Raw genomic sequence first — 15,063 nt, 5'->3', positions numbered from 1 at the left:
TGTATTAGGTTTATTTAGGATTAAAAGGGATCTTGGAGGGAACTTAAACAGCTGAAATGTGGAGTGCTGGATTTCTCCAAGTCAATGAGGGCAAATGCTTTGGTGTGAGAAGTTTTCAAGAGTTTGTGGCCCAAAATCAAAATTCTGGGGTGTTAAGCTCATTGAAGGGATCTCAAAGCCCTGATTCAATGTTTGGAAATTTGGGACAACCATCTTTGCAATTCCCTTGTAATGGTCTCATCCAAGAAGCTACTGAGCAAATCTGGACAGACAATGAGTTATAATCCCTTTTTAGACAAGGATCAGCACAAAGGAGATCAGTGGGAATGAGGAGCCGGAGTCATGAAATCCTGAATAACAACACACTCTACTCCTGGAGCAGAGTCCCACTCCTTGTTGATCCCCTGACTCACCAAAGTGCCCCAGCAAATCATTTTTGTTCTTACAATTTAAGAACAAATAATTGTTCTTATCCAATTTTCATCTTTAAGAGACATGGGGAAATTCCAGCGCTTCAAAACTCTCCTGCCTGGGGAAAAGCAGCCAGCTCCAGAGTATTTTTCTCTTTGTAAATAACATCTTGTAATTGCTCCAATCAACTCTTGCAGATCAACCTCCACCCCTGCAAGATGTCCTGCTATGACCTGTGCTCCATGGGTGGCTCCGGCCTCATTGGTGGCTCCGGCCTCTTTGGTGGCTCCGGCCTCATCGGTGCTGGCGGCGTCCTCCGGCCCCAGCCCCTGGCTGACAGCGGGAACGATCCGTGTGTCCGTCAGTGCCCCGACTCCACCACCGTGATCCAGCCTCCCGCCGTGGTGGTCACCTTCCCCGGCCCCATCCTCAGCTCCTTCCCTCAGGATTCTGTGGTGGGATCTGCTGGAGCTCCCGTCCTCGCCGCCTCTGGGGCCTCCGGGGCCTATGGAGGATTTGGCTCTGGGGGTTATGGGGGATTTGGCTTTGGTGGCTATGGGGGTTACGGATCCCTGGGCTATGGGGGTCTGTGGGGCTATGGGGGCTCCTCGCTGGGCTTTGGGGGTCTGGGTTCCTGTGGGGGCTCCTCCCTGGGTTACCGGGGTCTGTATGGCTTTGGGAGATCCTTTGGCTCCTGCGGCTCTCGGTCCTCCCGCTTCGGCGGCTACCGCCGTGGCAGCTGCGGCTCCTGCTAAACCCAAAGGAAAAATCCCTCAACTCGGCAAACAACACCAGTGGATCCTCACCTGAGCTCCTGAGGATGGGGCAGAGTGTCAGAACTTCACTTCAGACCATGGAGACAGAACTCCTCTAGAAATTCTCCTTTTTGTTTCCTCCTTCCATTTTTTGGTCTCCTCTTCCCCGCCCCTACCACTGGCCAAATGTGCGGCTCCACCATCCGCTGGCTTCTCCCTGAAACTGCTGCCTCCTGCCACAAGGCTAAGGGAGCAGCTCTAGTGAGGAACAACCTGCTTGTCTTTGCCTCCGGTGTCCTTGTCCAATGCCATCTTCCCTGCCCTTGCAATAAAAAATCCTGCATCCAACACCTGTCTTTGTTTTTTCTGAAAATTCAAGTTTTCCAGAGTGGGATTCCTCGCTGTCAGAACCAGACTGAGATTCTTCAGGTCAGACTTGCAGCTGAGAGTCCTCTCTGCCTCACACTGATTATTCCAGTTGTCAGAGTTCCAGTAGTTATTCCAACTATTTCCATCCAGTTTGGTGCTGGGATAGGGAAAAGTCATGTCCCCAAGGCTGCCAGAGCTCAAGGACAGTGGTCTCAGGCACAGGGTGGGATTCCTGGGGTGCCTGTGCAGGGCCAGGAGTTGGACTCAATCCCCGTGTGGCCCTTCCAACCCAGAACATTCCACAGGTTTTTTTTAAGTCGTTAATTTAGTGCTGGAATTCCTTTTGATTTTATATCTTCCAGGCAATGTATTAGGAATCATCCAACTGCCTTCAAAGACAGAGCTAAAAAATACCCCCTGAAGTTCTGCCAAAGCACGTTCTGAAAAGGAATGATAGGAGGAAGGAGAACAAAGGGAAACAATTTTTGAGATAGGTATCTGATGAGCAAAGATGAGGCACTACGTTCTCTTTTTCGTTAATCACTGCCGTGATAAAGTTGCCTCGGGGAAGGTTTGGCTCAACCTGTCAACAGGTGAGGCAAAAAGAACATGGACTGATGCATTAGAGAGGATTTACCTCTTCCTTCACTGGGACTCTCTCAAAGAAATTATCTTGATCCATGTCAAGGAACAGCAAATCTTATTTTTTACGGGTAATTTCAATATTCTTTCTTGTATTGGACTGGATCTGTCAGATGGCCGTAAGTAATAAATTGAAATCAAAATTAGTCCATGGTACCTGTGAATGCTGCTTTTATTTTCACAAAACAAAACTTAATTTTTATGGGTAAAAAAACACTTATTTGAGAATATTTTCACTAAAAAAACCACAGAATTGTTTAGGTTGGAAAAGACCTCTGAGATCATTCAAGCTGGATCCCCACCTGGTCACCAAGCCCAACATCCAGGAGTTCCTTGGACATCTCAAGGGATGAGAATTCCAAAACTTCCTGAGCCCCTTCCAAGGTCTGACTTCCCTTTCCAGGAGGAAATTCCATGTCCAACCTGAACATCCCCTGCTGCATCTCCAAATCTCTCCCCTGGCATGTTCTCCTCTCTCTCCTTACTTCATCCTCCCTGTCTCCTTTCCTCTCATCCAGCTCCTGGAACAACTTTCCAAAACGCCGATGCTTTTCTCTCTGTTTCTCTTCTGATCTTTGCTTCCACCCACAGCCACCAAGAGGTGCTTGGGTATAAATCATGAGCCCAGCTGAACACCTGAGCTGTGACTGCCAAATTTCACCTGATCCTCTCAGCCTGGCCGTGCCAGGCAGGGAGCAGCCTAATTAACTGTTGTGTCAGACAAGTGCTCAGCCCAAGATAACGCCCCAGAAGAAAGCCATTAACACTTAGGGAGCAATGATTACACAGCTTTAATTTGGGCTGGAAGCATGCTCAGAGTGAGCTCATGTCTGATTGCAAAACCCAGCAAAGGGCTGACCTTTCTCTCAGTGTCTACTCAGGAGTTACGGGGTGGAGGGAGTTCACCCCATTCGTTACTCAAGGATCCCGAAAAACCTCTAATTATTCATCTCCGTTCCTGACATTGGCACATGTTTTGGGAGCCTTGATAACAGGAAGCTGAGTGGCGCTGAGCAGGAGGGAATCAGAGTTTCAGACTGGAAAAACGGGGTGGCTGAACTGCTGGGAGCAGCAGTAACAGTGACCATCATGGGACAGGGCAGAGCTGGGTAACTGCTGACTGTGGGGAAAGGAGGTGGTGCAATGGCAAGGAAACTTTCCTGTGCCACCTTCCAGGAGCCACCTCAGCATCCCAGGAACCAGGAAAACTCCTACAACATCATTGAGTCCAATCTAGGACTGATCTCCATATTGTTAACCAGCCCAGGGCACTGAAGATCTCATGCAGCGGAACCATCTGAGACAACATTTGTTTCAGTGACCATATTCCAAGCAGAGCCTCAGACCTCTCAATGGTTAAAATAATTTAATCACAGTGCATAAATAGAATTGCAGCACCAGATGGCGCCTCCAAGGAAGGACAAACTAAGGTCACGTTGGGATTTTGTACCCTCAAAGCCTGGAGACATCAGTTCCTGCTGTGACCATGAGTGTGTCAGAGGTCCCTGTGACCTTTACATGCTCTGGAGTGAATACACTGAAAACATGAAGTACCAAGAGTCATCGTAAAAGAAGCAGAAGCTGTAAAACCAAGGGAAAGAGCACACCCAATTTCCCTTTCACTGGAAACATGCCCCTGCCTGTCTGACAGACAGAATGAATCCAGGAAAATAGATTGGAATTAATCCTGAGTAAAACAAGGGGTAGAAAATGAAGTGATACGAACAAAGCAGAAATCACCTGAACTCTCAATGAGAAAGAAACTGTATGATGCCACGTGGTGAAAAATGGAGGAATCAGAATAAACCCTCAAGGTGATGAGGGAACAAAAATCCAGAAAAATATGCAGAGAGACAGGAATTGGATGCAGGAAAACTTTATTGTACCAAGAAGGGCAGGAAAGGCAGGAAGGGGCATAGTGGGCAGGCCAGAGGAAGGCCGGGAGTCACGGGCTGCAGGAGGCCAGAGCAGCTTGTGCAGAGCTCAAGGGGTCCATGCTGGGCTGAGGCGGCGCCAGGGCCTTTGGGGCTGTGGCTGGTGGCTCTAGCAGGACCCGCAGGTGTCCCAGAGCTTCTTGCTGTAGCGGGGCAGGGTGCAAGGGCTGCAGGCTGGGAGCAGCGTAGGCTCTGCCAAAGGTGCAGAGGCTCCCCGAGGCCTGGGTGGCACCGGCGCCATAGAGGCCGCCCAGCCCCAGGGAGCCGCCAAAGGCCGGTGCTCCAGAGGAGCCCACCACGGCCTGCTGGGGGAAGGAGCTGAGGATGGGGCCGGGGAAGGTGACCACCACGGGCGGGGGCTGGATGAAGGCAGACGAGTCGGGGCACTGGCGGGCGCACAGCTCGTTGCAGCTCTCAGCGATGGGCTGGGGCACAGCCACGCTGGTCCTGGGCACTGGGCACAGCTCAGCGCTGGTCCTGGGTGGGCACAGGTCGTAGCAGGACATCTTGGAGTGGGATGCGAGGGTGCTCTGCAAGAGAGGGCAGCCATGGCAGGAGAACAGCCCAGGGCAGCAGCGCCTGAGCCACAGGGGCCGGGGCTGGAGCAGGGAGCCACCAGCAGAAGTGCTGGCACACTTACCCTTGTTCCCGAGGAGGAGAAGGTGGCCAGGGCACTGCTTGCTCCACTCTGGCCCAGGCTGGGCTTTTATAGCAACCATGGGGATTGGCCAGCTCCATCCTGGCCAATCTGCACAGCGGACACTCCCTGCTGCTGCTGCTGCTGACACCAGGGCTGTGCAGCCCCTGCCCCTCCCTGAGTCAGCATCCCCCCAAGTGCCAGCCCAGCACATCCCGCTGCCCAAGTGATCTTGTCCTTCCTGCCACGTCAGATCCTTGATAGCCAGGATGGCACCAAGGGCTCCAGGATCATATTTAATGGTCCAAAGGGGTGGGGCCGGTATGGAATCAGCCTGGCCCAGATGGACATCTCTGCTCTTTGGCCTAAGCTGATCAGGCCTGGCAGGAGAAGTCTTTGCTCTCAGTCTCATGGAAGCCCCTGGGTAATGACTGCTGGAAGATGGCGTGTGGTTCTGCTGGGATCTCCTGTGATAAAGAGATGTTCTCCATCTTGTGAGCTTCTGCCATTCCTGACCCACACACTCCAGTCCCAGACAGGTGTCCCTCTAACCTAAGTGCCGTCCCGGCTATCAAGGATCTGACATGGCAGGAAGGACAAGATTGCATGGGCAGTGGCATGTGCTGGGCTGGCACCTGGGGGATGCTGACTCGGGGAGGGGTAGGGGCCGCACAGCCCTGGTGTCAGCAGCAGCAGCAGCAGCAGCAGCAGGGAGTGTCCCCTGTGCAGATTGGCCAGGATGGAGCTGAGCAATGCCAGGGCTGCTATAAAAGCCCTGCCTGGGCCAGAGTGGAGCAAGCAGTGCCCTGGCCACCTTCTCCTCCTCAGGAACAAGGGTAAGTGTGCCAGCACTTCTGCTGGCGACTCCCTGCTCCAGCCCTGGCCGCTGTGGCTCAGACACTGCTGTCCTGAGCTGCTCTCCTGCCATGGCTGCCCTCTCTTGCAGAGCACCCTCGCATCCCACTCCAAGATGTCCTGCTACGACCTGTGCCCACCCAGGACCACCGCTGAGCTGTGCCCAGTGCCCAGGACCAGCGTGGCTGTGCCCCAGCCCATCGCTGAGAGCTGCAACGAGCTGTGCACCCGCCAGTGCCCCGACTCGTCTGCCTTCATCCAGCCCCCACCTGTGGTGGTCACCTTCCCCGGCCCCATCCTCAGCTCCTTCCCCCAGCAGGCCGTGGTGGGCTCCTCCGGAGCACCGGCCTTTGGCGGCTCCCTGGGGCTGGGCGGCCTCTATGGCGCCGGCGCCACCCAGGCCTCGGGGGGCCTCTGCACCTTTGGCAGAGCCTACGCTGCTCCCGCCTGCAGCCCTTGTGCCCTGCCCCGCTACAGCAAGAAGCTCTGGGACACCTGCGGGCCCTGCTAGAGCCACCAGCCACAGCCCCAAAGGCCCTGGCGCTGCCTCAGCCCAGCATGGACACCTTGAGCCCTGCACAAGCTGCCCTGGCCTCCTGCAGCCCATGACTCCCGGCCTTCCTCTGGCCTGCCCACTATGCCCCTTCCTGCCTTTCCTGCCCTTCTTGGTACAATAAAGTTTTCCTGCATCCAATTCCTGTCTCTTTTCCTCCTTTCCTAAATCATGTAAGTCTTCGGACAGGAGGAGTTCCAAGAGTGGGAGGGGAAATGTTGTTGGGGATTGTCAGGTCAATGGAAGACTGAATGGGAAGGTGAAGGACATGAGGAATGGGGAGAGAGGACAGCAATGTGGGCAAGAAAATGGGACTAAAATGGAGTCACAATCAAAAGGTATCTAATGTTGGGAAGAAGCTTGGTTAGAAAAAGGAGGAGAAGGAGGAGAAGGAGGAGAAGGAGGAGAAGGAGGAGAAGGAGGAGAAGGAGGAGAAGGAGGAGAAGGAGGAGAAGGGGAAGGTGAAGTGGGATGGAGGGAGGAAGAAGAAGAAAGAGGAGAAGAAGGATAAGAAGAGGAAAGAGAATGAAAAGAAGAAAGACAAGAGGAAGTAGAAGAAAGAGAAGAAGAAAGAGAAGACGGGAAACCAGGATTTGGACAAATATAAAGATGAAAGAGTAAAATGTAGCAGGGAAAGGAGAAGGATTCAATGACAACGAAATTTAATGTGCAGGGAAGAGTAATGGCGAAGTCTCTCTTTGACTTCAGTGGCAGATCCTTTAGCACAGCCATGGTTGCACAGAGGGGCAGGTGTTCTGGTAGCCTTTGCCCTGGAATGGCTCCAAGCTCTGTCACCAACCCCACCACTCGCCAACACAACTGCACGTGTGTAAGAGCGCCTGGTCCCAAGGCCAGCAAGTTGGAGGATCTATCTGTCTTGAGGCAGAATGCCCAGAATGCCTTGTCCTTGTGCTTCTCCTTCTCATTCTCCTTCACCTTCTCCTTCTCCTTCATCTTTTCCTCCCCATTCTCCTTCTTCTCCTTCTCCTCCTACTCCTCCCTCTAGTTCTTTTCCCGTGTCTTATTCTCCTTCTCATAGTTCTCTCTCTCCTAAGATCTCTGGCTCCCAAAATTCTCCTTCGCGTCCTTCCACTTCCATACTGATTTCAATTTCATCTACACTTCAACCTCCGTGACCCACCGCATCTTCGGTTTAACCTTCCCGTGCTCTTAGGTTTTCCATTCCCACTGGCGACCCCAGCATCACCAATTCCCCTCCCACACTTGGAACAGCCCCAGTCCAAGGGATCTTCATTACTCCAGTAAAGGAGGCAAAGAAACAGGAATTGGATGCAGGAAAACTTTATTGTGCCAAGAATGGCAGGAGAGGCAGGGAGAAGAAGGGTGGTGAGGCAGGAGGCAGGCCGGGTGTCACTCGCTGCAGAAGGCCAGGGCAGCTTGTGCAGAGCTCAAGGTGTCCAGGCTGGGCTGAGGTGGTGCCAGGGCCTTTGGGGCTGTTGCTGGTGGCTCTAGCAGGACCCGCAGGTGTCCCAGAGCTTCTTGCTGTAGCGGGGCAGGGCACAAGGGCTGCAGGCAGGAGCAGCGTAGGCTCTGCCAAAGGTGCAGAGGCCCCCCGAGGCCTGGGTGGCGCCGGCGCCATAGAGGCCGCCCAGCCCCAGGGAGCCGCCAAAGGCCGGTGCTCCGGAGGAGCCCACCACGGCCCGCTGGGGGAAGGAGCTGAGGATGGGGCCGGGGAAGGTGACCACCACAGGCGGGGGCTGGATGAAGGCAGACGAGTCGGGGCACTGGCGGGCGCACAGCTCGTTGCAGCTCTCAGCGATGGGCTGGGGCACAGCCACGCTGGTCCTGGGCACTGGGCACAGCTCAGCGCTGGTCCTGGGTGGGCACAGGTCGTAGCAGGACATCTTGGAGTGGGATGCGAGGGTGCTCTGCAAGAGAGGGCAGCCATGGCAGGAGAGCAGCCCAGGGCAGCAGCGCCTGAGCCACAGGGGCCGGGGCTGGAGCAGGGAGCCACCAGCAGAAGTGCTGGCACACTTACCCTTGTTCCCGAGGAGGAGAAGGTGGCCAGGGCACTGCTTGTTCCACTCTGGCCCAGGCTGGGCTTTTATAGCAACCATGGGGATTGGCCAGCTCCATCCTGGCCAATCTGCACAGGGGACACTCCCTGCTGCTGCTGCTGCTGACACCAGGGCTGTGTGGCCCCTGCCCCTCCCTGAGTCAGCATCCCCCCAAGTGCCAGCCCAGCACATCCCGCTGCCCAAGTGATCTTGTCCTTCCTGCCACGTCAGATCCTTGATAGCCAGGATGGCACCAAGGGCTCCAGGATCATATTTAATGGTCCAAAGGGGTGGGGCCGGTATGGAATCAGCCTGGCCCAGATGGACATCTCTGCTCTTTGGCCTAAGCTGATCAGGCCTGGCAGGAGAAGTCTTTGCTCTCAGTCTCATGGAAGCCCCTGGGTAATGACTGCTGGAAGATGGCGTGTGGTTCTGCTGGGATCTCCTGTGATAAAGAGATGTTCTCCATCTTGTGAGCTTCTGCCATTCCTGACCCACACACTCCAGTCCCAGACAGGTATCCCTCTAACCTAAGTGCCGTCCCGGCTATCAAGGATCTGACATGGCAGGAAGGACAAGATTGCATGGGCAGTGGCATGTGCTGGGCTGGCACCTGGGGGATGCTGACTCAGGGAGGGGTAGGGGCCGCACAGCCCTGGTGTCAGCAGCAGCAGCAGCAGCAGCAGCAGGGAGTGTCCCCTGTGCAGATTGGCCAGGATGGAACTGAGCAATGCCAGGGCTGCTATAAAAGCCCAGCTTGGGCCAGAGTGGAGCAAGCAGTGCCCTGGCCACCTTCTCCTCCTCAGGAACAAGGGTAGGTGTGCCAGCGCTTCTGCTGGTGACTCCCTGCTCCAGCCCCGACCCTGTGGCTTGGGCGCTGCTGCCCTGGGCTGTTCTCCTGCCATGGCTGCCCTCTCTTGCAGAGCACCCTCGCATCCCACTCCAAGATGTCCTGCTACGACCTGTGCCCACCCAGGACCAGCGCTGACCTCTGCCCAGTGCCCAGGACCAGCGTGGCTGTGCCCCAGCCCATCGCTGAGAGCTGCAACGAGCTGTGCGCCCGCCAGTGCCCTGACTCGTCTGCCTTCATCCAGCCCCCACCCGTGGTGGTCACCTTCCCCGGCCCCATCCTCAGCTCCTTCCCCCAGCAGGCCGTGGTGGGCTCCTCCGGAGCACCGGCCTTTGGCGGCTCCCTGGGGCTGGGCGGCCTCTATGGCGCCGGCGCCACCCAGGCCTCGGGGGGCCTCTGCACCTTTGGCAGAGCCTACGCTGCTCCCGCCTGCAGCCCTTGTGCCCTGCCCCGCTACAGCAAGAAGCTCTGGGACACCTGCGGGCCCTGCTAGAGCCACCAGCCACAGCCCCAAAGGCCCTGGCGCTGCCTCAGCCCAGCATGGACACCTTGAGCTCTGCACAAGCTGCCCTGGCCTCCTGCAGCCCGTGACACCCAGCCTGCCTCCGGCCTGCCCACCCTCCCTCTCCCTGCCACTCCTGCCCTTCTTGGCTCAATAAAATTTTCCCGCATCCAATTTCTGTTTCTTTGCCTCCTTTTCTGGAGTCATGCATCCCCCTGGGGATGGGAGCCTTCCTACATTGGTAGGGGAAATAATGCTGCTGGCATGGCCAACGGGAATGGAAAATGAAAGGGGACTGGGAATGTTCAACAGAAGTGGGGATAGAACATTGCATATTGATATGGGCATGGAAATGAAATTCAAGCTGTCCTAGAAGCAGAAGATGGAGACCGTTGGGAAAGGTTCAGCTTAGGAGGTGGTGAAAGGGAAGAAGACAGTGAAGAAGACGGAGATGGAAATGGACATGAGAAAATGGACAAGAACAAGAAGGAAATATATGTATAAGAAGATTAGAAGCAGTTAGAATAATGAAATAGAAACTGAAAGATAAGCATAGAAAGAAATACAAAAGACAATTGTAAACAGAAAAACACAAGGAGAAAGAGACAGAGAACAAGAAAAAGAAAGTCGATGACAAAGAAAATTGCAATGATAAATACAAAGACAATGGCAAAGACAAAGACTAAGACCAAGACAAAGACAAGAGAAAGACAATGACAAGGACAAAGGCAAAGACAAGGACAAAGGCAAAGACAAAGACAAAAACGCAACGGAATTTAAAGTAGAAGCCATAAGGACCAGTAGGCACTTCATTTGATATCAGCCCCAAGTTGCTCCCCAGTGCCACGAAACAACAAGGGGCGGGCACCATGGCAGTCTTTGTGTCTACATGGCTCCCTGTCACTCAGAAAAATGCTGCTCTTCCACCGATGGATTGGAAGTAGATAAAGTTCCATGGACTTAAACTTCTACAAACGGGAGTTGACGGACTTCTGAAATGTTCTTGGAGCTTTGCTGCTGTGTGTGCTGAGAGCTGCCCGGGCTGAGGGATCTGCCCAAAGACAGATCTGCCTGGCAAATACGGTAGTGAGAGATTGCCTTGGCTGGGCTTGGCGTGCCCATGGGCGGACCAGAAAAGTTCTGCCCTCTACCCTGAACCCTGACAGTAACAACAGAGAAGCTGCAGTTGGATGCAGGATTGTTTTATTTCAAGTAGAGCAAAGAACAGATGGGAGATAGACACACTAGACACAGGGTGGATCTCTCCACACGCTTCCTGGGAGCTGGTCTTCCAGGCTGGGCTGCGGCAGGGGCTGCTGGCAAGAGGAGCAAGAGCCCGGAGGGATCATGCAGGAATTGGGAATGTGGGCACAGTCAGGAGCAAGGAGGGGGAGAGGGGCAGGTGACGTGCACAAGGAGGAGGAGCGAGGCTGAGGCAGTCTAGGGGCTGCTGGGGTGTTGGACCTAGCAGGGCCCGCAGGTGTCCCAGAGCTTCTTGCTGTAGCGGGGCAGGGCGCAAGGGCTGCAGGCGGGAGCAGCGTAGGCTCTGCCAAAGGTGCAGAGGCCCCCCGAGGCCTGGGTGGCGCCGGTGCCATAGAGGCCGCCCAGCCCCAGGGAGCCGCCAAAGGCCGGTGCTCCGGAGGAGCCCACCACGGCCTGCTGGGGGAAGGAGCTGAGGATGGGGCCGGGGAAGGTGACCACCACGGGCGGGGGCTGGATGAAGGCAGACGAGTCGGGGCACTGGCGGGCGCACAGCTCGTTGCAGCTCTCAGCAATGGGCTGGGGCACAGCCACGCTGGTCCTGGGTGGGCACAGGTCAGCGGTGGTCCTGGGTGGGCACAGGTCGTAGCAGGACATCTTGGAGTGGGATGCGAGGGTGCTCTGCAAGAGAGGGCAGCCATGGCAGGAGAACAGCCCAGGGCAGCAGCGCCCAAGCCACATCGGCCGGGGCTGGAGCAGGGAGTCGCCTGCAGAAGCGCTGGCACACTTACCCTTGTTCCCGAGGAGGAGAAGGTGGCCAGGGCACTGCTTGCTCCACTCTGGCCCAGGCAGGGCTTTTATAGCAGCCCCGGCATTGCTCAGTTCCATCCTGGCCAATCTGCACAGGGGACACTCCCTGCTGCTGCTGCTGCTGCTGCTGACACCAGGGCTGTGCGGCCCCTGCCCCTCTCTGAGTCAGCGTCCCCCAGGTGCCAGCCCAGCACATCCTGCTGCCCAAGTGATCTTGTCCTTCCTGCCACGTCAGATCCTTGATAGCAGGGATGGCACCCAGGAATGGGTTCCAGCAACACCCACATCCCATCTTCTAGTACTATTTACCCAGGGTCTTCCATGAGACTGGGAACAAAGACTTCTCCTGTTAGGTCTGATATTCATAGGGCAAAGAGCAGATATGTCAATCTGGCTCAGGCTGATTACAGCCCTGGCCCACCTATTTGGGCCATTAAAAGTGTTCCTGGAGCCCTTTCCTGGGTGCCATCTGTGCCGTCTCGGGAGCATCAGGGGCAGGATTTCAGCTGTCTTCACCATGGAATCGATCAGGTTATCGCAGGGGAGCCCACCAGAATCAGATCCCATTTTTTTGCATTCAGTACCAAGGGGTTCCACAATGCTGAGATTACAAATTTCTCCTGTCAGGCCTGATCTTCATAGAGCAAAGAGCAGAGATGTCCATCTGGGCCAGGCTGATTCCAGCCCTGCCCCACCCTTTAGACCATTAAGTTTTCCTGAAGCCCTGGGTGCGATCTCAGCTCTCAAGGAAACGACGTGGCAGGAAGGACAAGATCGCTTGGGCAGTGGCATGTGCTGTCCTGGCACCTGGGGGATGCTGACTCAGGGAGGGGCAGGGGCCACACAGCCCTGGTGTCAGCAGCAGCAGCAGCAGCAGCAGCAGGGAGTGTCCCCTGTGCAGATTGGCCAGGATGGAGCAGAGCAATGCCAGGGCTGCTATAAAAGCCCAGCCTGAGCCAGAGTGGAGCAAGCAGTGCCCTGGCCACCTTCTCCTCCTCGGGAACAAGGGTAAGTGTGCCAGCGCTTCTGCTGGCGGCTCCCTGCTCCAGCCCTGGCCCCTGTGGCTCAGGCGCTGCTGCCCTGGGCTGCTCTCCTGCCATGGCTGCCCTCTCTTGCAGAGCACCCTCGCATCCCACTCCAAGATGTCCTGCTACGACCTGTGCCCACCCAGGACCAGCGCTGACCTCTGCCCAGTGCCCAGGACCAGCGTGGCTGTGCCCCAGCCCATCGCTGAGAGCTGCAACGAGCTGTGCGCCCGCCAGTGCCCTGACTCGTCTGCCTTCATCCAGCCCCCGCCCGTGGTGGTCACCTTCCCCGGCCCCATCCTCAGCTCCTTCCCCCAGCAGGCCGTGGTGGGCTCCTCTGGAGCACCGGCCTTTGGTGGCTCCCTGGGGCTGGGCGGCCTCTATGGCGCCTGCGCCACCCAGGCCTCGGGGGGCCTCTGCACCTTTGGCAGAGCCTACGCTGCTCCCGCCTGCAGCCCTTGTGCCCTGCCCCGCTACAGCAAGAAGCTCTGGGACACCTGCGGGCCCTGCTAGAGCCACCAGCAACAGCCCCAAAGGCCCTGGCACCGCCTCAGCCCAGCATGGAGAAGCTGAGCTCTGCACAAGCTGCCGTGGCCTCCTGCAGCCCATGACACCCAGCCTGCCTGGGGGCTGACCATCCTCCCTCTCCCTGCCTCACCTGCCCTTCTTGGCTCAATAAAATTTTCCTGCATCCAATTCCTGTTTCTTTGCCTCCTTTTCTGGAGTAATGAATGTCCCTTGGACTGGGGCTGTTCCAAGTGTGGGAGGGGAATTGGTGATGCTAGGATTGCCACTGGGAATGGAAAATCTAAGAGGAACGGGAAGCTTAAACAGAAGATGCGGTGGGTCACGGAGGTTGCAGTGGAGATGAAATTGAAATCAGTATGGAAGTGGAAGGATACGAAGGAGAACTTTGGGAACCAGAGATGTGAGGAGAGGGAGAACCCAGCGAAGGAGAATAAGACACAGTACAAGAAATAGAGGGAGGAGGAGAAGGAGAAGAAGTCAAAGGAGGAGAAAGAGAAGGCCAAGTACAAGGACAAGCGCAAGCACAAGGAGAAGGTGCTCCAAGCACTCCTCCTGAAGAAAGACAGATCTCCTGACTTGCTGGCCATGAGACCAGTGGCTCTTACACATGTGCAGTTGTGTTGTCAAAGAGTGGGCTTGGAAATGTAGTTTGGACCCATTCCAGCGCAAAGGCTACCAGAGCTCCAATTCCTCTGTGCCGCAATGGCTCTGCTAAAGGACCTGGGACAGAAGTCAGAGAGACTTCCCCATTAGTCTTCAGTGTACGATAAATTTATTTGTCATCAACTTCTTCTCCTTCCCCTACTATGTCTTAGTGTATCTTCTTTTTATTTGTTCAAATCCTTGTTTCCCATCTTCTCTTTCCTCTTCTCCTTCTTCTACTTCCTCTTGTATTTCTTCTTCAGGTTCTCTTTCCTCTTCTTATCCTCCTTCTCCTCCTTCCTCTTCCTCTTCTCTTCCTCCGACTTCGCCTTCCCCTTGCCCTTCTTGTGCTTCTCATGCTTCTCATCCTTCTACTCTTTCCCCTCTGTCTCCTAACCCAGCCCTTTCCCAACATTCTCTATGTTTTGATTTAGTGTGCATTTTTGTTTCATTTACTTGTCCACATTATTGTCCTCTGTACCTGTCCCTCATCTCTTTCCCATTCCATTCCATTATGCATTGCCACTGGCCATCCCCCAACACTATTTCCCTTCCCACTCTAGGTACTCCTCCATGCCTACAGATATCTTTGTTTTGGCAAAGGAGGCAAAGAAACAGGAATTGGATGCAGGAAAACTTTATTGAGCCAAGAAGGGCAGAAGAGGCAGGGAGAAGAAGGGTGGTCAGGCCGGAGGCAGGCCAGGTGTCACTGGTTGCAGGAGGCCAGGGCAGCTTGTGCAGAGCTCAATTTCTCCATACTGAGCTGAGGCGGTGCCAGGGCCTTTGGGGCTGTTGCTGGTGGCTCTAGCAGGGCCCGCAGGTGCTCCAGAGCTTCTTGCTGTAGCGGGGCAGGGCGCAAGGGCTGCAGGCGGGAGCAGCGTAGGCTCTGCCAAAGGTGCAGAGGCCCCCCGAGGCCTGGGTGGCGCCGGCGCCATAGAGGCCGCCCAGCCCCAGGGAGCCGCCAAAGGCCGGTGCTCCGGAGGAGCCCACCACGGCCTGCTGGGGGAAGGAGCTGAGGATGGGGCCGGGGAAGGTGACCACCACGGGCGGGGGCTGGATGAAGGCAGACGAGTCGGGGCACTGGCGGGCGCACAGATCGTTGCAGCTCTCAGCGATGGGCTGGGGCACAGCCACACTGGTCCTGGGTGGGCACAGGTCAGCGCTGGTCCTGGGTGGGCACAGGTCGTAGCAGGACATCTTGGAGTGGGATGCGAGGGTGCTCTGCAAGAGAGGGCAGCCATGGCAGGAGAGCAGCCCAGGGCAGCAGCGCCTGTGCCACAGGGGCCGGGGCGGGAGCAGGGAGCCACCAGCAGAAGCGCTGGCACACTTACC

At 55.9% G+C, this 15,063-nt stretch overlaps 8 protein-coding genes across 8 annotated transcripts; 4 read left to right on the top strand and 4 right to left on the bottom strand.

Annotated features, from left to right (window-relative positions):
* The first annotated feature begins 629 nt into the window (after positions 1-629).
* Positions 630-1,514, top strand: LOC134429221 (scale keratin-like). The gene is made up of 2 exons (XM_063176340.1): positions 630-663; positions 721-1,514. The coding sequence occupies exons 1-2, from the start codon at positions 630-632 to the stop codon at positions 1,164-1,166; spliced, it is 480 nt and encodes a 159-aa protein (XP_063032410.1). The 3' UTR covers positions 1,167-1,514.
* Positions 1,515-4,220: 2,706 nt separating this feature from the next.
* LOC134429327 (scale keratin-like) lies at positions 4,221-4,661 on the bottom strand. Its single transcript, XM_063176462.1, is given in 3 exon segments — positions 4,221-4,289; positions 4,291-4,620; positions 4,623-4,661. Coding segments are annotated over 3 exon segments (438 nt in total).
* A 1,025-nt stretch (positions 4,662-5,686) lies between these two features.
* Positions 5,687-6,114, top strand: LOC134429200 (scale keratin-like). The gene has a single exon (XM_063176316.1). The coding sequence runs from the start codon at positions 5,719-5,721 to the stop codon at positions 6,112-6,114; it is 396 nt and encodes a 131-aa protein (XP_063032386.1). The 5' UTR covers positions 5,687-5,718.
* A 1,511-nt stretch (positions 6,115-7,625) lies between these two features.
* On the bottom strand, positions 7,626-8,065 carry LOC134429326 (scale keratin-like). The gene is given in 2 exon segments (XM_063176461.1): positions 7,626-8,024; positions 8,027-8,065. Coding segments are annotated over 2 exon segments (438 nt in total).
* A 1,012-nt stretch (positions 8,066-9,077) lies between these two features.
* Positions 9,078-9,517, top strand: LOC134429325 (scale keratin-like). Its single transcript, XM_063176460.1, is given in 2 exon segments — positions 9,078-9,116; positions 9,119-9,517. Coding segments are annotated over 2 exon segments (438 nt in total).
* A 1,201-nt stretch (positions 9,518-10,718) lies between these two features.
* On the bottom strand, positions 10,719-11,533 carry LOC134429247 (scale keratin-like). The gene is made up of 2 exons (XM_063176367.1): positions 11,520-11,533; positions 10,719-11,425 (listed from the first exon to the last, which is right to left on the bottom strand). Exon 2 carries the CDS (start codon positions 11,381-11,383, stop codon positions 10,991-10,993), a length of 393 nt encoding a protein of 130 aa, XP_063032437.1. The 5' UTR covers positions 11,384-11,425; positions 11,520-11,533; the 3' UTR covers positions 10,719-10,990.
* Positions 11,534-12,447: 914 nt separating this feature from the next.
* LOC134429324 (scale keratin-like) lies at positions 12,448-13,074 on the top strand. Its single transcript, XM_063176459.1, is given in 3 exon segments — positions 12,448-12,542; positions 12,637-12,673; positions 12,676-13,074. Coding segments are annotated over 3 exon segments (531 nt in total).
* A 1,283-nt stretch (positions 13,075-14,357) lies between these two features.
* On the bottom strand, positions 14,358-14,972 carry LOC134429323 (scale keratin-like). Its single transcript, XM_063176458.1, is given in 2 exon segments — positions 14,358-14,931; positions 14,934-14,972. Coding segments are annotated over 2 exon segments (435 nt in total). The 3' UTR covers positions 14,358-14,535.
* Positions 14,973-15,063: the final 91 nt, after the last annotated feature.

Source organism: Melospiza melodia, chromosome 25 (genome assembly GCF_035770615.1).
Source record: "Melospiza melodia melodia isolate bMelMel2 chromosome 25, bMelMel2.pri, whole genome shotgun sequence".
NCBI classification, from domain to species: Eukaryota; Metazoa; Chordata; class Aves; order Passeriformes; family Passerellidae; genus Melospiza; species Melospiza melodia.
Note: the sequence above shows the minus strand (reverse complement) of the source record. Positions and strands in the feature narration are given on the sequence as shown.

Bases quoted from the DNA above. Each gene is read 5' to 3' on its own strand.
- LOC134429200 (XM_063176316.1), top strand. From the start codon at position 5,719: ATGTCCTGCTACGACCTGTGCCCACCCAGGACCACCGCTGAGCTGTGC.
- LOC134429221 (XM_063176340.1), top strand. From the start codon at position 630: ATGTCCTGCTATGACCTGTGCTCCATGGGTGGCT. The intron at 664-720 runs CCGGCCTCATTG...TCGGTGCTGGCG, and splicing joins CCTGTGCTCCATGGGTGGCT to GCGTCCTCCGGCCCCAGCCC.
- LOC134429247 (XM_063176367.1), bottom strand. From the start codon at position 11,383: ATGTCCTGCTACGACCTGTGCCCACCCAGGACCACCGCTGACCTGTGC.